The sequence below is a fragment of the Gobius niger genome (genome assembly GCF_951799975.1).
Source record: "Gobius niger genome assembly, chromosome: 11".
NCBI lineage: Eukaryota > Metazoa > Chordata > Actinopteri > Gobiiformes > Gobiidae > Gobius > Gobius niger.
In genome coordinates this window covers 12,890,640-12,913,113 of record NC_136862.1, presented here as the reverse complement: position 1 = coordinate 12,913,113, position 22,474 = coordinate 12,890,640, and the positions used below count along the sequence as shown (strand labels likewise).

The 22,474-nt window shown below is 41.0% G+C and overlaps 1 protein-coding gene across 1 annotated transcript in view; it reads right to left on the bottom strand.

Moving 5' to 3' along the window:
• Window positions 1–22,474, bottom strand: part of srrm3 (serine/arginine repetitive matrix 3) — a 110,509-nt gene that overhangs the window by 6,154 nt on the left and 81,881 nt on the right. The window contains exons 4-10 of the mRNA XM_079565840.1: window positions 18,357–18,440; window positions 17,822–17,902; window positions 15,558–15,626; window positions 7,556–7,591; window positions 7,404–7,454; window positions 6,444–6,551; window positions 2,574–2,709 (exon numbers count right to left, since the gene is read on the bottom strand). Of these exons, the coding sequence (XP_079421966.1) occupies window positions 2,574–2,709; window positions 6,444–6,551; window positions 7,404–7,454; window positions 7,556–7,591; window positions 15,558–15,626; window positions 17,822–17,902; window positions 18,357–18,440 (565 nt within the window). The remainder of the gene's footprint in view (window positions 1–2,573; window positions 2,710–6,443; window positions 6,552–7,403; window positions 7,455–7,555; window positions 7,592–15,557; window positions 15,627–17,821; window positions 17,903–18,356; window positions 18,441–22,474) is intronic.

Below are 22,474 nucleotides of genomic sequence, written 5' to 3'. Positions count from 1 at the left end.
AGGCAATGGGTCTTCGACTTCCATATTAGTTATTGCAACTGTCTGGGAGGAAAATGGCTTGGGTCCCTTTAGAGTTTATCATTACTGTTTAGGATTTACCAGAGACTCATCAAAAGAGCGGATTAACATAGGAAAGCACATACAAAATAACCGTTGTTTGGTTGAGTTGCACCACCATGGACAGTAAGAACACTGGACCAATACGTTGTTGTTCGAAGTTTAATCTGTCTGTAATTAGCGACAAGTTGGGGAGACCGGGGCTATTTGTCATACGGGGTTATTTGTTCAATTGCTTTGTATAGCCACATTAGAGGGCACTGTATGCTGATACTGATATATAATATGTGTATTCTTCCTCTCTTACAATAATCATTTTCTCATTTGGACTGACGACCTGCGAACTTTAATGCCTTTCCTTTGGTTAGTGCCATAAACAAAATACACTGATCTGAAAGATGGAGATGTTAGCTTTGATTTGAGCCGTTTCTAGCTTACATTGTTCGTAAAGTGGACACTCGGGGTTAGTTGTCACACGGACTGAGGGGTTAGTTGTCACATAGGGCATAAATGGCGGCAAAAAGGTTTATTTTGTGTCTAATATGGTTTTATGGTCACTGTATTCTAACTTTAGCTTTTATAGAGGCCTATGTTTGGGTCATTTTAGTGACTTTGTACATTTTATAACTCATAGAGCATTTTGTTAGTTTAGATGAGTGTTGTGAACACATCTGGCATTGTGACTATTTTGAAATGTATTTTGTCCTTTATCTCAAAAAGCAAGAAAAGGTCACATAGGTGTTAACAGTCGATTTTGTTGTGTTTGACGGTTAATAACTATTTATAGCAATATGATAGAATAAAGTAAGCAATGTCTACTTCAAGTCAAGGGTTCAAGCTTTCATTTAATGCACGTCTGACTCTTGTGGAATTGTCTGTTGTTGAGCTACGATGTGAGTGTAATAGTCCCGGTCTCCCCTAAGTAGTCCAGTTCTTGATTGATATGGTAGAAAAAAGCTGTGCTCTACATTATAGCTTGTACATTAGCACAAACAATATTTCAGCCTCAACACTGAACATGAAGTATCTCTAACAGCGTGTGTGGTTATTGTTTAGCAGATGTCTGAAAAACCCACGAGACACACTCTGCCCCCACACAGTGAAATGTTCTGCTGGTCCACTATTCTTCAACTGTCTCTGGTTGATTTCGTCAGAATCCTTTCACAAAAAGCCCTGGTTATTATCAACGGTCTTGGACAGAATCTATCAGAAACATCGTGGACAGAAGACTGCCCTCCTGGGGGCGACATGCACATTGACAGTGAAGCATTAGTGGAGTTAAATCCTGCAGCACTTGGACGACTGGAGGAGACTAGGATCTAATATCACTGAGCAGAACATGTTCTTGAGAGAGAGAGACAACTGTATTGACAAGAAGAAACTATAAGACATACCCACTTTAACCTACTTGGTCCAGTTCCAAAACATTTGAGTGCTTTTTATATAAACAAGACAGAAAGGGCATTTATTCATGGGTAAATACCACTTACAATGTTAGAAGATGAAAGGAACAAGCAAAGAGAGACAAATAAATAGAGATTTATTAAAGAAACATGCAAACTGGCGTTAAAATAGCAGTTTCAGTCGTGTCTGCAACCCATTCAGGTGCACAGTCGTGTTTTCTTTTGACGCTGATTGCCATTCTGGGCTCACTTTAATGATTCATTTACGTTGAGGACAACCAAGGTTATTACTGTGTGACGAAAAGTGATTTAAAAGCCATCACAGGCCGTAATAATGGACACAGTTATATTTCAGCAGGTATTATCAAATAGACAAGTATCTTTTTGATTTATAATAAACGCAGCCTATGATGATGTGGAAGTGACATTAAAGGAGATCGGACGCTATCGCCTCAGACTCACACCTGGAATGATAAAATGTGGGAAGACTTTTACGCCATTTACAGAAAGTAATAGCTCAGATTGATAGACGACGACGAAAGCAGATGTCTGATCAGGATTATTGGCAAGTTTGTAATATTTTTGATAGACAGAGACCTTTGCAATCTCTGCACCTGCCTCTTCTCTCACTAACTTGTCTCACGGCTTAGCAGGTGGCCAAATTGGAAGAAACAACACATCTTTTTGCTCACTGGAGTGGAAAGACTGCGCCTGTGCTATTCGGATTTCCATTTCCGAGGCGTTCTATGCTAATGCCATGCTCTGACTCACAGCGCCGTGTACTGCATGGAAACACTACAGCTTTGCACTCTTCTGTTCCCTCCCTCTGTCACTGGTAAACAACACTAAAAGAAATAAAAGAAAAGAAAAAATAACAAGATGGCAGAGGAGTCAAAAAAGAGCCAGAAACAAAACAGCAGGAGCGGCAAGTTTTACACACGACAGAAATGTCTGAAATCCTATGGAATGAACTGAGCTACGCGCTAAGAGGAACTAATGAGAGGAGAAGAAAGAAAAAGTCAGTTAAGTCATGAGACACAGACTGATCTGAAGCCCGTGGTAGCACTGGGGGGATGGAGGGGGGTCAGGGCTAGAACAGGGGAGTGTACATACATCATGGACCTTTTCGGCGTCGGCGTGGCTGAGTCGGGCTCGACCGTTACGGCTCTGCTCCCCGTTGTGCCACGCCTTGGGGCTCGTGGGACCAGGAGACACCTTCTGCCCGTCCGCCTTGTGCTTGGAGTTGATTCTGACAGACGCAAGAGAAACGTGCGATTAAATGATATAGTGAACATCAATATCGACAAATACTCGGCATCACAAGAGCGTAACAGAACACAGGAATAAACAATAAAAGCGTGTTTAAAGGAACAGGCCGATTTTACCGTACTGAGATATGTTTCTGAGCTTTGACGAGTTGATGTGTACCTGTTTGGTCTTTGTGCGTGCGCTCAGTCAGGCAAAAAGACTGAAGATGTTGTTAGCATTTAGCCTCTCCTCCTCTCCTCTATGGGGCCAAATGAGGGTGAAATTCGAAGTGACCGAGCTCTTCCACATTTTCACTTTTTAAATGCAGTTACACGATTATTACTTGAGTCCCAGTTATCTTGGGACTCAAGAGACTGTGTCGAAAGACTGAACGCCTGTGGAAATCCACTAAACTTGAGGTGCACAGACTCTATCTCAGGGATCTTGTGTCATCATACAATGTGATGGTTGACAATGCCAGGTCTGAATATATCCGTCAGCTGGTAACATTGAATAAGAAAAATCCCAAAGTCTTGTTTGACACAATAAATTCTTTGGTTTGTCCTGCTGCTCCAGTTACCCCTGTCTTTTGTGAAGCTGACAGCAATGCCTTTTCGAGATTTTTCACAAACAAAATTAAGATGATTAAGGATAAAATCCCGCCCCTTCTGTGTGGTACCCCTGCTGAGTTTGAGCCTGTGTCCAGCATGTGGTCCTCATTTAAGACAGTGACGTTTGCTGATATTTCGGCACTGGTGTCCAAGATGAAGCCGTCCTCTTGTTCATCTGACGCCCTTCCTTGCAGGCTCTTTCAAAAAGTGTTTGAGGTAATTGGCCCTTGTGTTACCAAAATGGTTAATGTGTCTTTGTCAACTGGCGCGTTTCCTAGTGCCTTTAAACATGCCATAGTGGAGCCACTACTAAAAAGAGCAGGTTTAGACCCAACGGATCTTAATAGTTTTAGGCCTATTTCAAAACTCCCGTTCCTGTCCAAGATCCTTGAGAAGGTGGTCTGTGAACAGCTTACATTCTTCCTGGATCAAAATAACATCCACGAGCCATTTCAGTCAGGCTTCCGTAAACAACATTCTACGGAAACGGCCTTACTGAAAGTGTCCAGCGACATTATGATGTCTGCTGACTCTGGGAAACACACTGTTCTAGTTCTCTTGGATCTGTCCTCAGCCTTCGACACTGTTGACCATCAGGTTCTCCTGAAAAGACTGAGGGATCAAGTAGGACTGTCGGGGTCAGTTCTACAGTGGTTCTCCTCATATTTATCGGGGCGTAGCTTTAGTGTTACAGCTAACCAAATAATGTCTGAGTCTGTGGGTTTGTTGTGTGGAGTGCCTCAAGGGTCCGTTTTAGGTCCAGTCTTATTTTTGTTGTATTTGATCCCTTTGGGAAAGATCATCAAAAGGTTCAGTGATGTTTCTTTCCACCTATTTGCTGACGATATCCAGCTTTACTGCTCCTTTAAACCGTCCGAAATCCAGAAGTTAAACTCTCTGCTCCATTGTCTAGTGGAAATAAAACAGTGGCTCAGCGATAACTCTTTGCAGCTCAATGCAGACAAAACGGAAACCCTGGTAATCGCACCTGATGATTCAATTCCAGGGATTAAACAGTTCCTGGGTGACTTAGGCCAGTCTGCGAAACCAAGCCTTCGTAACTTGGGAGTTATTTTTGACAAAGACATGTCATTAGTGCAGCACTGTAAGCAGCTAACCAGGAACTGCTTCTTTCAACTGAGGAACATTTCTAAACTTAGGAATATGGTCTCACGTAATGATTTGGAGCTTGTCATCCATGCATTTGTGTCTTCACGTTTAGATTATTGTAATGGTTTGTTTTCATGTCTTAACAAGAAGGAGCTCTCTCGACTGCAATTAGTGCAAAACTCTGCAGCGAGAATTCTGACCCGCACAAACAGGAGGACCCACATATCCCCTATTTTAAAACAGCTTCATTGGCTGCCAGTGTCTTTTAGGATCAAGTTTAAAGTTCTGGTTCTAGCCTTCAGAGCTGTGCATGGTCAGGCTCCGTCTTATCTCAGTGCTCTGGTCCAGCCTTACACCCCTGCGCGGGCTCTGAGGTCTGTGGATCAGAACCTGCTTAAGGTTCCACGTACTAGTTTTCGTACTAGAGGCGACCGATCCTTCCAGGCTGTTGCTCCCAGGCTCTGGAATGATCTTCCACCCTCTTTGCGCTGTATTGACTCTGTTGATTCGTTCAAATGCAAACTTAAGACACATTTATTTGTTCAAGCTTTTAATTAGCTACTTTTGGGCTGCTATGTTTTCTGTGTTGCTGTGACCCCTTTTTTATATTGTATGTAATTTCTGCTTTTACTGTGTTGTGAAGCACTTTGTGGCCTTTGCCTGTGAAAGGTGCTATATAAATAAAGATTACTTACTTACTTACTTACGATCCAAGTATAGTCACACAAAATTAAACATGTCGATTTTCTAAGCGGATAAAAAGGGGTACTATATTGTGAGGCGTAATAACACCTTAGGAGCACTTTGACATCTGCGCAGTATCTTCACTCCGAAAAAATTCTGAAGATATTACTGTGTGGACGTCTTACAGTATAGTACCCCTTTTTATCCAATTAGAACATCGACATGTTTAATTTTGTGTGACTATACTTGGATCATGTAACTACTCACATGACCTTATTTAAATAGGGAAAACGTGGAAGAGCTCGGTTGCTACTAACTTCACCCCCATTTGGGCCCATAGAGGAGAGGAGGAGAGGCTAAATGCTAACAACATCTTTGGAGTGTAAAGACCAGACAGGTATGCATCAACTCGTCTAAGCTCAGGTAAGATCATATCTCAAAAACGGTGGCCTGTTCCTTTCAAGGGACTATACAGAGTTTAAAAATGTTAAAATGAAGTATTTTCCTTCCCCTACATGTTCCAACAATGTCCTAATGTGTAGAATGAGCCCAGACCTGTTCACCACAACTGCCTCTAAAATCCTGCACTGTCACTTAAAAAGGTGTTAATTCGGGTCCGAAGTGCCGTCATGCACGAGCTTAATATAGAAGCTGCAGTTACACGTATGACCTGAGGTGGCAGTAGTGAGTATAAAATGGCGAACTTGCATCTAGCCCCTTTAAGTGAAAAAAAGGTTTTGGAGAAAAAGCAGCACTAAGTTAAAGGCACTATACCTTATTTTCTAGTAGTGGAACGAAATTAGTTTTGAGCTCCTCATATATTGTAAGACATTTGTGGGGGAAACACTGTGCATCATATTATAAAGCATCTGTATCAATTTTCAGGTTAGTGCTCCAGCATTTCTGTGAAAGTGACCCTGAAAAGTGGCCTTGCATGTTGTGAATCATGCCTATAAACACGTCTCTGTGAACAAATGTGATGCTATAAATATGTTAGGAAAGTCAGGAAGGAGTTGAGACCACAGCTAACATTTTATTTCGGTGGTTTCCTCTCCTCAGTGTTTAACAAAAGAAATCAGCTGAGATGATACTGAATAATAATCATACCGTTTGATAAATTTCAAATGAGAAGCGATCGTTTGTATTACAAAAAAGGCGCTTTGTAAAATATCCCGAACAAAGAAGTGGAAGTTGTTTAATCGCAGTTATTAGGAGACGTTCAGGGAAATCCATTTGTAGCCGAATCTGTGCCCAGGGGCCCCGGCTTAAATGAGAAACAGTCACCTCGCGGCAGCCTCATGTTCATGCGGGTGTGTGTGTATCCGTGTACCTGGTGGGAGACTTGGAGGTGCTGCGTGCCGATGACACCGAGGCGCTGCGGGAGCTACAGCAGCTGCCTTGACGCTGTGAACTCCGACTGGGAGTCTCCCCGGGAGACCTGTCACATGACAACAATATGCACCGATGCACTCTCATTTATATACTGTACAGTCAAGTGTGTACACATGCACCACAGGGTAACCCGCTCATGCACTGATAAAGACTGGCAACATGGAGATCTCAAGCTACAGGGCCTTCCACTAAGATTGTCACTCTACAATACAGCTTTTGACATTTTGAACTTGGTAGAAAAAACACAAACATTGGCTGTATATATTTGTAGGCCAAAGCATCTTTTGATTTTCATTTGGAAGAGGACGTGTGTCGCCTTTTTCGCAAACACAGTTGAGCTATAATTGATTGACCCTGATGTCCCGGTGGCCCACAAAATCCCCACAAATCACTGCTCAGAAAGTACAACACCTACAATACAAAAATGACCTATATTACCACAGATACGGTCACGAGCGCAGGTATTATGACGCCGACCCACGCATGCACCGACAATGTGAATTCTAATGAAAATCCGGTGCAGTGTTTGGCATGGAAATTGTGCTGAACTGGGCCACCATTTGCCGAAGCGGCCCATTCTTCATGCTCCTTAACATTCGCCGGGAGACGGGCCTGAGATAATAGGTGTAAAATAGCAATATAAATTTATGAGACAGTAAGCGTGGGGCCAATTGCACGTATTGTCGCCAACCACGGACCGCCGCCACGGAGGATTGTTTTAGGTTTCTGCGCGCACCTGTGAAGTGCATTTTAACAGGCGCGCTGAATAAATATGGAAATGTGTTTTGCGTTAAAGACAGATATGTGTGTGCCAGCGGTGGACTGTCATTAAAATGCACCTGACGCTTTCATGGTAAATGAATGTGTCGATGTATGAATGAATAAATGCACGCCTCACCTCTTTTTCTGCTTGTTCTTGTCTTTGTGTTTGTTCTTCGGGCTGCTGGAACTAAAACCAGAGGGAGGGAAAAAGGAGTTTGAGGCATCGAAGACAGAAAAGTATTGATTATGCAAATTTGCTTTGAATATGAATAGAATCCAGACACATACCGATTTCTTTTCTTCTTCCTGGAGCCAGACGTTGATCTGGAATTAATAATAAAAAAGAAATACGAATGATTCAGACTGTTTTGACTGGGTTCATGTTGTTCAGGCTTAAGATTTTACGCAATACATACAGGAGTGAATAGATAATTAACCCATTCATCTTCATGTGTGAGTTCTTATTCATCATGTCAACCTGCTCTGTCTCTGCTTCAGTCACAGGTCGGGTGAAGCAGATCTGATCATTATTGTGATGCAAAATATGGCTGGGCGATATGGCCTAAAATCTCTATCACGATATAAAAAAGAAATATCACCAAAACGATACATTTGACGATATAATTGACAACGAATTACTTCAAATTTCCAGCCTTACGCCTCTTTGGAAGATTAATGCAAAGATATTTCATTATTTTTAAGTGCCATACTAATTTCCTCGCACCTGCCCCTGTGTCCTACAGTCAGTGTTTCTGCGGCTCTGATTTGCGCTGAGCGTAAAATAAATTATATTGTGTCCATGGCGATATAAAAAATCACGATATCAAAAAATTATATAACGATATGCGATACGATTTGGCCCCCAATGCAAAATTTATATTTTAGGATTTTTCTCCCACAAAATTCTATTTTTCTGTTTATAAAATGGTGTCTTATGCCATCTGAAAGAATAAAATGTGAGTAATAGGATACCAAAATAATGTGATAAAAATAAAACACTATTTTTGCAATGACGAACCATTGAAAATACAATTGATTTGTCCAGTGTTTTGATGTTAATATTTATGGGCAATACCACTGGAATAAGACACGTTATGTTTTTTTTTTATTTATTTTTTTATATAATTTCACAGTGGTAGCAAATAATGGAAAACAAGTAGCTTCGTGCATTATCAAAAACAGGCAAACCAGACGTTTAGTGTCCTTAAAGGGACTATACGGAGTTTAAACATATTAAAATTACGTATTTTCCTCCCCCTACATGTTCCAGCCATGTCCTAATGTGTAAAATGAGCCCAGACCTGTTCACCATAACTGCCTTTACTCAAAAAGTTGTTATTTCAGGTCCAAAGTGCCGTCATGAACGAGCTTAATATAGAAGCTGCAGTTACACATATGACCTGAGGTGGCAGTAGTGAGTATGAAATGGCCAACTTGCATATTGCCATAATGTATAATGCTCTATACTTCAGTGAAAAACAGATACAAAATATCAAGGCAACAACCATAAAATCTGTATGTGCCTGGGCGTGGTCAAAGATGCACAGGGAATTTCTGGTGTTTCCATGACGATCTAAAAGTTGTTAAATATGAATCTATGCACATGAAGGATTCTGACAGCGAGACACGCAGCGGGAACATGGCTAACGGTTTAAATTCTCCTACTTCATCCTCTAATTAGTCTACACTGAACTTCTGAGTGGGTAAATATCACTTTCCTTTTCCTTTTCAAATGAGTATTTCAACACCAATTTGTTCTTGTTTACAGAGCACAAACAACACATGGAATAGAAGTCCCCGTTGAGAGTCGAGTTTGATGAAGCAGAGTTTTACTGCGACAACAGATTATACTTTCTAAAGCGATTGAAATCAGTGGTTCTCAACGGTGGTGCGAGTCCTAATGATGGTAGACATTAGGGCCAGCTCTGATTGTTTGCATTGTTTGCTTTTATTGGTTTTTGTGAGTTGCGTGACAAAAACGCCAGCTGCAGCCATTTTGGATGTTTCTAATGCAAATAATGTCAAACTGAACCTGAATTGAAATCACAAAGCTACAAACTGCTCCTCTATCCGGCCTTTTTCTCTTTTTTACTGTCACAGAGAGGCAATAGGAATGACCACAAATACGGGGTACTGCACACAATGAATAAAAATAGCTATAATATGAAGTATTTTGGCTATAATGCTAATGAAGGATAAGCAACTGTGATAAGCTTAAATATAATGCAATGGAAGTATTTATAAAACCGTCTTCTTATGATAATGTGTAAAAAGACGTCCAGTGACCAATGGCTCACACCACTATGTTGCTTATTAATTTTATACACTTGGTAATGGTTTGAGAGATAAAACAAATGATTAGTTATTATTCCACAAACCTGATGAAACTGTGATGTCATGATCACTAAATAAACCTAACCCAAACCTTAACCTTAATTGTTTTCCTGTTTCTAAACCTAAGCGTTTTCCAATTCCCCTAACCTTAAACAGTCAGATATTGTTGAAATAGATTGTAGAGACTTCTTAATGCAATTTAAAAGTCTTCTGGCGACTGAAAGATGTTAATGTTTGAAGCTTTAAGTGTGTGTGGAAGTGCTGCAGGCCAGAAAGAGAATTTGTTTTAGTTACGCAGACACGGGGAGAACATGCGAATTCCACACAGAAAGGCCCTGTCCACGTGGGAATCGAACCCAGAACCGCCTTGCAGCAATAATGAACTAATCAAGATTTTAAAAGGTAAACACTGGAGTTATTGTTTACATTAAAACATTTCGACACTATTGTGTTCTAGGCTAGTGTGTTGGTCAAGTTACTTTAAAATTGTAATATATTCTATATTAGTAGTTACAGCTTCAAAAATGTAATATGTTTGTATAACATGTTACTGTTTAAAATATGTTATTGAGTTACACTACTTTGAAATGCACACTGTCGTTGTGTCCTTGGGCAAGACACTTCACCCTACTTGCCTCCAGCGTCTTCGTGCATTGGTGTATGATTGAGAGAGTGAATGGGTGGCTGGTTCCTTACTGTAAAGGGCTGTAAAAGGGCTTTGGGCCTGATAAAGTTTGAAAAGCTCTATATAAGTTGACTCCATTTACCATTTATTTTTCCTTCGCTTTCCCCAGTCTCTTATGTTTTGTTTTGACGAAGTTAGCTACACGCAACTGCAGATCTTATTCACCATTGTCCAACTTGATTTGGTGCTGCATTATATTTGGGCATCAATACAAATTGCACTTGTAACTCCAGTTAGTTGAATTGTAGCGACTACTATGTTCACGTATTTTAAGTAATATGGGAAAGGCTATTCCTCAGTTACTGAAAAAGTAATATATTTTTGCAACTCTTTACTTTTGTAATACGTTTCCCCCCACACTGGTGTTAGATGGATTTACCAGCAGTAAAAAGTCGTGGATATAGGCTTGGCCCTTTATTGTTTGACAAGGAAAAATAACTTGCTCTGCTGTAGAACGATAGTCATGAAAGTCAAACTAGTATCACTTTTTAATTTGATGGTGACAAAAACCTCCATATAAATTCACTCCATATTCATATCACTCCACTGCTCAATCAGAGAAAGCAGCTCCTCTAACCTTCATTTCCTCCGACTGCAGCCATTTGAGTGGATGGGTGGACAGCCTCTCCTCAGCCCTCACAGCTTGACTGACACCTCACGTCTGTGCACCCCTCACCCCCTTTCAGTTTCCATGGTGATTAGCCAGGCAGGTCGGTAAGAATTGTTGCTATTTTACCTGAAGGAGCTTTTTTTTTGTGTGTGTGCGGCAGAGCGTGGGAGGGAGGGAGCCCGGGCAGCGGTGGCGATGGTGGTGGCACAAAGTGTGTTGATTCACTGTAACTGGCTGAAAGCAGTGTAATAAAGCTGTCGCGCTAATGTACGGTATACAGCTGACGTGGGACACAGGGCCGTGGCCCCGGTAGCGCCCTGTGTTTTCCCCAGTGGAGGGAATCAGCTGGAGAGCGTGTGGGCCAGTGTTCTTGAAGGGCCATTAGTCTTGCCTTTCACACAGTCTAGGCGCACTACAGACTCACTCAACAGGGGCATGGTAGAGGGCATAATAACAGAGAAGAGCTCATTGAAGGAGTAAACACGGGATTCCCAAACTTCAAATCCAACTTCTAAAGAATAATCCTCAATAGACCAATCATCCAAGGATAAAACCGCAACAAAATGCACTAAATAACAACAAATGGCTAAAATTGGACTACATAGTATCTGCATGTAGTAACAGACATGGTTTGGGAAAAATGATATAACAATTATGGTGTGAATGAATAATGACTACAGTGTGGCACATCTGAGAAACTTGGTAACACGGGCGCTTTACAAGTGTAAGCCATTAGAATTTTTAGATTTAACAAAGAACTGCAATAGAGGCAATGGGTAAAAGATGCACACACAAAAAAAACTATACAAATTTGCTCTGTCCAAATACAAACAAAAACCATCTGGACTAAACAAGGACAAAGCCAGAATTGCTCTTGGACTAAATTTGTAGCATGGCTGGTCTAAACGTCTTAGCCAGGACTGAACAAGTAATAACACAGTCTCTATCTAGGACTTAGCCAAAGGACGGAAACTAAAACATGGGTTTAAAAAGCTTAAAAAAGCTAGGGTCCGATCTTGTGATTCTAAATACAGACTGCAGCTCCAGACCCGGCGCATTAAAAGGACTGTATGGCTGGACAGGCACCCATGACCAATGGCAATGTTACTGTAGAACAACCTTTTTCCTCCAGCCAGAGTCTTTCCGCGGCCGGGAAGGGTAAGGGAGAGGGGTAGAGGGGATAAACATGTGCTTTTGTTTGGATCGCGCTTCGGCCGAGTGCAGATAGCGGACCGGCGAATAGCCTATAATCTCTTTCTCTCGGGACAGTGTTTAAAGCAGCACTAAGTAACTCTTGTCCCTAGAGGCCATAAGCGCAACTGCAGGTGTCGTAGCAAGTTGCGATTTTTTAATGTTTTTTACATTGAGAGTAAATATCACACTGACAGAAAAGGCGAAAGGAGAGAGGGATATTGTACATCCAATTACAAAACGGAAATAATTGTTTTCTCAAACTTGGCTGTAAATACTATGTAAAGTGGCGCTAGCCCACAGTTAGCTTTGCCTGTTAGCCTATTGGCTGCTCCGGTCCGGTGGCAGTCAAGTTTGTGGTTTTCTGTCCAGAGACAGCAGGGGGAGATGAAAGACCCTCCAATCATCCCATTAACACTTGTATACGAAAAGGACTTATTAAGGTAAACAAGTTATTGCTTTAACCCACGGGGGGACAAATCAAGTATTTAGTTTGACCTATGAGACCTAATAAACGCCTGTAATGCTAAAGACACCACGAGGTAAACAAGGAAAACATGCGAGGCTGTAAGGAGATCAGCGCTCTTAGTGCCACTGGTAATAAACGACGCCTCAGTCGACTTTTTTTTAAATAAGCAACTCCCTCTAGTTAGTGGTGCAGGCACATAGCGCAACAGCTGTGCACATGCAAGATGAACAACTCGTTTGGAGCAACGCTGTCCTTGCACCAGGCGTCAGATCTGACCCCACATTTTCAAGTTATCTTTACGGCCAATCGCTACATGTAAAATACTACATATAGTAAACTAATATGCCGTTATTCCCAATCCCTCGACAGTACAAACATAGAAAACCTAAAATCTTAATATATTTACACATAAATTACAGTATATACACTTTTTTTCAGGGTTCAGTGTCTTTGAGGGAGGCAGGGAAGGAGGAAAGTTCAGCCTCCTGACAGCCTGATGAAGCCGTTCTACAGTCCCATTGATTTCAAGGGCTGTATTGTGAATTGTAAATCCTTCCCCAGCCGTAAACGAGACAATATATCACTTGACTGATCAATGTGACGTCCATAACAGGAGAAGGCTAATGTGAATGATCCCATGAGTAAACAGTTTGAGAAGCACGGCACTATTACTTAACTAAACAAGAGTCTGTTAGCTTTAGTAATATCCGGTGTAAAGAAAGGCGACAAGTGGCTATTCTCTCGAGGGAGAAACCAAGCGTGTTGATCTTTTCTGCCCTCTCCGATACATTATTCATACATCAACCCATACCTGCAATGCGCTTGGAGAAAGAGAGAGAACGAGAGCCTGCGTGTGGTGATGGTGGGGGCATAGGAAACAGGGGGGGGCGCGTGGGGACTAGGATGTGCGTAAGGATGGATGAGAGGAAGGGAATAGGAGGCTAGCCAGTGCAGTGATGCTCAGCAATTTGGTGAGAGGCTCATTTTTCTTGTGTTGTTGTACAGGACCAGGTTATTAGAGCAACTCATTTAGAAGCTGCCCCTCCCCCCCGAGCCAGTCGGCCAATCAGAGGGAGGGCCTGGTGCTATTTGTTATTGTTTGTGAGGCTATCCCAAGGCGCCCCAGCCAGGTTATTAGGCGAAGACTGTTCCATTTTTTCTTATCTGTAAAATGTCCTGCAACTTGTTCATTCCCCCAGCTTGGATCTTTAACTCAACCAAAGATTTCGTACTGTTTTTGATGTTGGTTTGCAAGATTTTAGCAATATAACATGAGATCATTTAGTAACTGACCAGCAATTAAATGACTGGGTGTCTGAGATGTATTGTCCTCTATCTTCAGGGCCGAAAGGTCCAGTGTTTGATTCCCGGACCGTGTGAGCCTTTATTGTGGAGTTTGCTCTCCCTTGTCTGGGTGAGTTTCTCCGTCAACCCAAAACATTCTCTATGTTATATTGTATGTTACTTTGTCAGTGTGACATGTTTAAGTTTGTGCTCCATGCCACGTATATGGTGAAGAGCAAATAAACAAAAAAACAAACAAATTGTAATCTGCTCTGTAATCTAATCTCTTTACCCCCACCCAAACTTTGGCTTTACCCAAATCTAAAATCCTCTGGAAAAAAGAACAACAAAAACGTGTCGAAAAAGGAACAAAAACACCAAAAGAGCAAAAGAAAAGCAATGAAAAGAAAGTCGAAGGTTGCGACAACACGGCAACAAAGCAAGGAAACCGAACAATTAGCGAGTGCTTTAGATCTATCTATGTGGTATTCAACAATGTGAGTAACACACACCAAAAGTGGTAGCACGTTTGGTGTGTGTTACTCCTCTTCTCTCCAGGTATAGATAATAATAATCTACTTAGCAAACAGCAAAAAAATTTAACAAGATTTTCCATACCTTACCATACTCTCATATGTCTCATCTCATACCTGAAGTATGTATGTAATATCCATACATAATATCACATGACTGGGTCTGGGCTCATTAAGCAGAGCCACATTTTTAATCGTATGCCCTGAAGAAGGTTGAACGCGATCGAATGTCCAGCAAATAAAGGACTTTTAAAGTACTGGAATGCCTCGGATTTTTTCCTCTTTTTGAAAGCAAAAAAAGGTCTGTTTAGATGAGGTTTGTAGGTCTTAGCTTTCAAATGAGGCATTACACAGGCCTATAGGCTGCAACCTTTTAAATTTGGGTAAAACTGAATTGGAGAAAATGTGCTCGGCTAAGGTGGGAGTTAAGAGGTTAAAAGAATTGTGTGCCATTACAAGATGATGATATATACTATTACAATATTGTAGGGGGGAAAAGCCAGACATAAAACCAGGACAATAAATGGAGAACTGTTTTTTAATCTTCATTATTATGCTTTGTGTTATGTAATGGTTATAGTGCCTTCATGGACCTTCATTCCAGTGGCTATTAGACAGTTCAATGGATAATAACGTCCACTTTTTTTATAAAAAGAGCTATCTATCTATATAGTAGTACCATCAAACATGATTAACCTCTGTCAATTAATCCATTTTCAAACTGAAATGGACTTCAATGGACATAAATGAGAGATGCATTTACTCCCCGAGCTGGATGGGAAACCCTGAGTCACGTACTTTTGTTATTACAGAGAGCATTTGTCTGAGAACCACAAGATCCCCTGTGAAAAAGTTAGTGTTGATGGATGTCTGTGCTCTCCCAGTGCTGCTTATTTTTAGCGTCCCTTCCCTTACTGTCCCCCTTCATCATTTCCAACATTTCTCATTTGTTCTGTCTGGCTTCCTTCGACTCTTTGCTTCCTTAATTTTAATAGATTCCAACATTTTAATAAGTGCCGCAGCGGGAGAGGCATAATAAAGTTTAACGTTCATTGTAATAAAACTGCGTTGGGATTCTTTGCCTCTGTAAAAAAAAATGCGAGAGCGTGCGCCTCTGAACCCGTCACGATAAGTTCAAGAGCTGGCAACCACTTTGAAACGCCGTATGTACAAACAGCACTCACCTGTCGCGCTTGTGCTTCTTCCCACTCTTCTTTTTCTTCTCACGGCGAGTGGGCGAGGAGCTGCCAAACCTAGTGACAACAGGGAAAGAGGGAAAAACACACTCAGACCGACGCCAAAATATTTCACAGCACACGGGGAATTGCATGAGGTTATAGAGGTGGATTGGTAGATCGGCCCAGCCATCCTCATCCAGCTAAGTGAAGGTGCCAGTTCCCGCTAATGTTTTTTGATTTGTAGCGACTCTTTTATATTCTCTGCAATGCACCTCACTAATAGTCTACGCTGAGTGCTTTTTGTAACTTTTGTGACGCTACAGCCGGGAGGTAAATTTCCTTTGAGACCGATAAAGTATAAATCTAATCTAATTGTTCCCCAGCCATCTTCTCCCCAGCGCAACTTTGCCATCAAATTATAACACACACTAAAGCGTACCGTTCCTCCTCCCATTTGTTTTTATTTCTGGCCAAAGCTTCAGGGGTGTGTCTGGGAATAGCACCGATGTAGACCAGCCCAAGTGCCGCCAAGGCAGTATATATTGGGGAGCAGTAACAATTTTACTGATCATTCAGTTTGACGAGCACCAAATTGTAATGAATACGGAGAAATGGCTCAAGTGTATTTCACCATAAGGATGAAAACTCTCCATTCAAATTTTGCTCAAAGCCTAATGACTTGGGCTGAGTGACCCTGGTAGAGCCCAAAAATAAGTCCCTCCCTTCAGTAATAACCTTAATTACCATGGTATTGCACTTTAAAAGGAGCAGGCCACCGTTTTTCCATACTGAGATATGTTCTTACCTGAGCTTAGACCAGTTGATGTGTACCTGTCTGGTCTTTGTGCCTGTTTTCAGCCTCGCAAAAAGACCAAAGATGTTGTTAGTATTTAGCCTCTCCTCTATGGTGCCAAACGGGGGTGAAGTTAGAAGCCACCAAGCTTTTCCACGTTTTCCCTGCTTAAATATGGTTGCATGAGCATTTACACAATCCAAGTCAGTAGTAAGATATTACTGCGTCGACGTCGAAGTGCTCCTAACGTGTTATTACGCCTAAAAATATAGTACCCCTTTTTATCCGCTTAGAAAATCGCCATGTTTAATTTTGCGTGACTATACTTGGATCCTGTAACAGCTCACGTAACCGTTTTTAAACAGGGAAAACGTGCAAGAGCTCGGTCGCTTCTAACTTCACCCCCGTTTGGCCCCATAGAGGAGAGGAGGAGAGGCTAAATGCTAACAACATCTTCCACAGGTACACATCAACTCGTCTAAGCTCAGGTAAGAACATATGTCAGAATGGAAAAAACAGTGTCCTATTCCTTTAAGTACCATATCACAGTGGTTCCCATCCTTTTTTTTTTGTCTTGGTCTCAATGTTGTGGCAGTTTATTTAGAAAGGCATCACTTAAAGTACTATTTATTTGTTGAAAGACAATGTTGTGTGTTCAAAATAAACCTAGACTTTCTCATAACCATACTTTTTACCACAAAAGTACAGCTTTTCCTTTCAAACTTACATACACGTAGAATCTAATTTCACCCTTCTTTTAAATCTGAAATAGTTCGAAGTACCCCCTGCTTAGTCCTTGAGTACCCCCAACCAAGGGTTTGGAGAAACACTGTCATACTACGCTGCATGATCAAAGATAAAACACGCCACAATGAAAAAAAGTCACTCTAAGAGTTTGTTGGATCGCCTTTAGCTTTGATCCCAGCACAAATTCACTGTGGAATTGTTAAACTTCTGTAATGTCAAAAGATCTTCACCAAGATCTTGTATTGACAATGGGAGAGCCAAAAGGGAAGAAAAAAAGACATTGATGATGGAATAACCTGGTCATTCAGGATTTTCAGATGTGCTGATCTCATTCTTTGGGCACATATGTTGCTAAACCTGGACCTGACCAACTGCAGCCCAGATTATAACAGTTAGTTAAATCAAGGTGGTGTCAGGCCGTGTATTTCCATCCTATTACAAATCCATCACTGCTTTGTGAAGTAAAGTGCTATGTAAATTCTCTCTTGGTAACTCCATTGTAAAATTTTATTCACAACCAAAGCATTAAACCCGGCTAATCTCTCTGTATTGTGTCGTCACTGCACTGAATTCCAAGTAGAACATTAGTAGTAGACTGCATGTAAAATGATGTAGCTTTTTCTTTCAAACTATTAGCATATGATCCGTTAAAATATCCGAGCTTCCACAAACCCTCACTCTGATTAGTTTGGCAAACCTCGCTCCTGCGCTCGACACTGTTCCCACTCACCGGCTCCTTTTGCGTCCAGATTTCTTCTTCTTCCGTTTCTTTGGCCGCGGCGACGGGGAGCTGCTCGATTTCCTTTTCACTCTGAATAAGATCGTTTACAAAAGATGCTGGTATATTACAACGTTCAGCACAAAGTGAGAAAAAAATGATTATAGTTATTAAGTTATAAAAAACAAGGGAAACTTATCAAGAGTAAGCATCAATTTTCTCATTGCCTCAAATCGGCCAGCCACAGGACACAATGTTATTGCAGTGAAGTGGCAGCAGAAACAGGAAATTGCTTTGAGGAAATTACCCCTACACTTAATCTGCTTTTGTCGAGTGACACAGGCAGGAATGTAAGTGGCCATCTCCTTTGTAATTCTCAAACATAAATGCCGGGTTATTTCCATGCTGCAGAGCCAAGACGCCTTCGGAATTGAAAAGCGCTTACGATCAAGTGAACATGCATATTGCCGACACAATAGCGCCGCTAAAACGCTAGTCACGACGCATTACACTCGAATGTCTGGGTGTACAGACATGTGTACAGTACCTGTTATCGCTGCCGTAGTCGTAGTCTCCGTCTTCATAGACAAACTCGGGGTTGTCCTCGTGGTGGTAGTGCAGGTGGTTGACCCTGGAAACACGAAGCAAAGACAGTAGAAAAAAAGTCAGTCGAAAACCACTTTATTGATCGATTTTGGTGTCACAGATACAAAGGCAGTGAGATGTTATGGTCATCGGAGAATCGCCAGACACTTCCACATTTTGAATGAATGAATGAGTTTAATTTTATTGTCGCTTTAGGGGATATTTGTTCTGGGCACATAGAGCATACGCGGCTGCCAACAGACGCACAACACAGGAACAGACAGCGACACAATAGTGCAAAATTGCAAGAAAATGAGTAAGTACAGACTTGGACAGAGCAATAGGTAAAAGGAAAATGTAAAAACCTGATCAATCGACCAATCACGGGCAGACAGTGATACATGAAGAGAATCAGGGCAGATTACAGAGCAGCAGATGAGGGTCTTTTTTCGTGGATCATTGATTTGAAGTTCTTTCGTTGTCTTTAATCAGTACATGTCGTCTGTAAAGGTCGTACAGCACTTTCTTTTTTACTCTGGACACTTTAACCTTTGTTTTACTGTGAAATAACAATAATGTGTCTAAAAATACCCCTATAGCAGGGTTAGTTGAGCACTTGATGGGGGCAATGTTAATTTCGCCGCCTAATATATTTTGTTATATTTTTGTAACTAAAATTGATCCAAAACATTTTTTTTTCATGACACTAAAATAAATATGACCGAAATAAAAATATATATGACTAAATAAAAATATGAAGAAGAGACTAAAATGATCGAAACCTTCAATGACAGAGCCTCATTAAAATCACAGCCAAAGGAACAGGTCTGAGCTTTGTTCATGTGGGAGAAGCTCCATGAAGCAGAGGAACAAGATTAAATATGATTATGATAAATATGATCATGCATATAAGTCATAAGTCGACTAAATTCGTCTTAAATTTAGTCGAATAAATGTACATGCAATTTTAGTTGACTAAAAGTAGACTAAAATTGAAGAGCATTATTTGACTAAATCTTGAAATCTTAAAAGGAAATTACATTTTTAAAGGGAAGGTAGATGATTTTCATTTGATATGGGATCCATTTCTTTAACAAATTCAAACAAGCAAATGTGCGAGTATGGAGAGTATGGAATAAGTAAATAGCCTGGCGAGAGTCGATATATTGGCCGATATTTTATGTAATTTATTTTTTTTAAATGTTTTTTATCTTTCAAATAGCCTACAGTGAAACATATTGTTTGAAACATTCAAAAGTAAACGATCAAGCTCCTCCCACTCCCTTCCTGATTTGACCTGACTGGCTGGTTCACAGGAAAAGCTTGTCTCATTGGTCGACGCGGGAGGATACTAGACTCTGATTAGTTGATGAGATCTGGGGAGGATGGACTTTATAAAAAATAATATACATACATTTTTACTTACTTTATCAAATTGCAAGACCAGGGGATCGATTTCGCACATTTTATAAAATTTGCAATACATTTAGACTAACAGATTATCACTTTAAGCGGTATGTCAGACAAACAAGTTTGGGAACAACAAAGGACAAACTATCCAGTTATAAAATGTATTGAAAATGCCAGCAGAGGGCGCCAGTCTGATCTGCACTGCAGCCAAACAGCAACACGAAACTTATGAAAGTTATGCAGCTAAAAAGCAGCTAAAATAGATGCACTAAACATGAGGGATTACTCAAACAAAGCAAAAAAGAAAAACTATAATTTTGATGACAGACAAAAAACCTCCAAAACGTCAGCTTTGCATAATGTCGGCTCATTACATGTTTTAAAAGATGATGCTTGTTTTTGCAGTCTTGCTGATTTGTTGTTTTGCTACATTTCTAATGGCTAAAGCTGGTGAAAAGGACACACTCTTGCATTAAGCCACAGACACTAAAACTCCTGGAAAAGTGAGGAGGATAATGAGAAGTGACCTGGTTTAATAGCACAGAGCCGGAGCTGGTCGAGTGCTATAATTAGAGTCGAACATCATTTACACAAGTGCCTGGTAATTTATTATAGATCAGACCTTTTAAATGAGGACCTCACTTGGGCAAACATTGATTTATCTTTAATGGTTTAAAGAACCCAGTGTTAAGCATTCAGCATTACTTGAACAATCAGAGCATCGAAAGCACGAATTATCAGGTTTAAGCGGAAAAGTGGTTTCTGCTTTGGAATATCGAGGGTATTTCATCTTCTTTCACAGTCTGGCTTTTATTTTCCTGCTGCATAAAAAACTCCCTTTGAAAAACTATTTTGAGGAACCTTTTAGTCTGCTGAGCCTCAAAATAAAGTAAAACTATATTCAGGCTTTTAGCTGCAAGTGTCCTCACTTTTTCAATGATTGGAAATTTACTGCAGACCAAAACGTTTACGAATTAACATTAATGAACAGCTCTGGGACTTACTGAGGACAAGGGAATGAGTCTGCAGTCATGTAGGGCAAGGATCCTTTTGTTACTGTGAGGATTTAGTTTGTCTATTTTCCTCAAAAAACATATTAAATGTGGATTTAAATACAGTGGTTAAATGACAGTAAACACAATGCAAAAGTGAGTCACACAACCATTATCAGTGGTTCAGGAGCCGTTTCCAGATAGTTTTTTAAAATGTTTATCCACTGAAATGTACCTGAGTCAGTTAAAATGGCTGTTATTGAGTTGTTTTGACCATGATTTCAGTATTATATGTTTATTCAAGGCTTAATCAACAATAACTTGTGTAAAAATACATAATTGTTATAATATTAAACAGATATTTTGGGTTGCCACTTTTATTATGTTCTGTAAATGGTCGCCTTTTGTTACTTGAAACAAGACCGTTCTTGTAATAGTGCTTCGTTCTGTTAATTATATGAACAGTTGAGTTTGGTCTGTGTTAATAAGCTGTTCTGAAAGGTAACAAGTTCTTCTTTTCAGTCAATGAGACTAATCACCAATGATGCGACCAAATGTATGAGCGAACATGTAAACTTATTTTCTTATTATTGCTGTGGAAACTGAAGCTTCAGGGGTCGAGAGTGATTCCAATACATAGAATTATCATTGTTATTGTTGTAATTAGGCCCGAGCGCCATCAGGGCTGGCGAAGGGCCTCTTGTAATCGCGTAGAGTGCGCGGAGCGAAGCGGAGCGCACTCCCCCAAAGTGCGCGGAGCGCACAAAACGAGCGCAAAGCGCTCGCCTCCTATCAAACATGCACTAACGCACTCCTCTTGACATGCACGTTCCGTGCACGTGCACATGTATCAGAAAACAAACATTGTAATTGGACAGTGCGCGGAGCGAAGCGGAGCGCACTCACCCAAAGTGCGCGGAGCGCACAGAAAAAATGAGCGCGAAGCGCTCCCCTCCTCTCAAACACTCACTAATGCACTCCTCTTGTTGTGCACGTCCCGTGCACGTACATATATAATGCAAAAATCAACATTGTATTTGTACAGAGCCCATAAAAGTCAATGGGCGACTGGTCACTGACGGGCACTTCGTGCCCGTCAGTGACCCAGGACCTCTACCATGAGGTAGGAATGCGCGAGCACTTTCCGAAAATATATAGTTTATAGTACCCGCGTAAGCGGAAACACTGTTTTCGTGTGAGAATATTATTAGGCCCGAGCGGCCTGCCGTCGCAAGGGCCTATTGTAATCGTAATCACAGCGCAGTGCGCGCAGCGCACTGAACCTAAGTGCGCGGAGCGCACAAAAACAGCGCGAAGCGCTGTCCCCATGTCAACCGTAAACTCACCGTGTAAAACAGTGACAGCCCACACCAGAGGTGTGGGCCCTTTATACTTATTATTGCATTAAAATGAATGGGGGTATATAGTGTGAATGGGGGTATATAGTGGATGACGAGCGCGAAGCGCTCGTCATCCACCCAGGACCCCCACGGGTGCGTGCGGTTCGTTGAAAGCTTTCCAAAAATGTATATTATGATATCGTCGCGAAAGCGACGATATTGTTTTTGTAAAAAATATTATTATTATTCTTTCTTTCTTCTTCTTCTGCTCTTTGAGCAGGAATTTGACCCCCTGAACATTGTCGAAAACTCACCAAACTTTGCCCAAAATTCAGGTC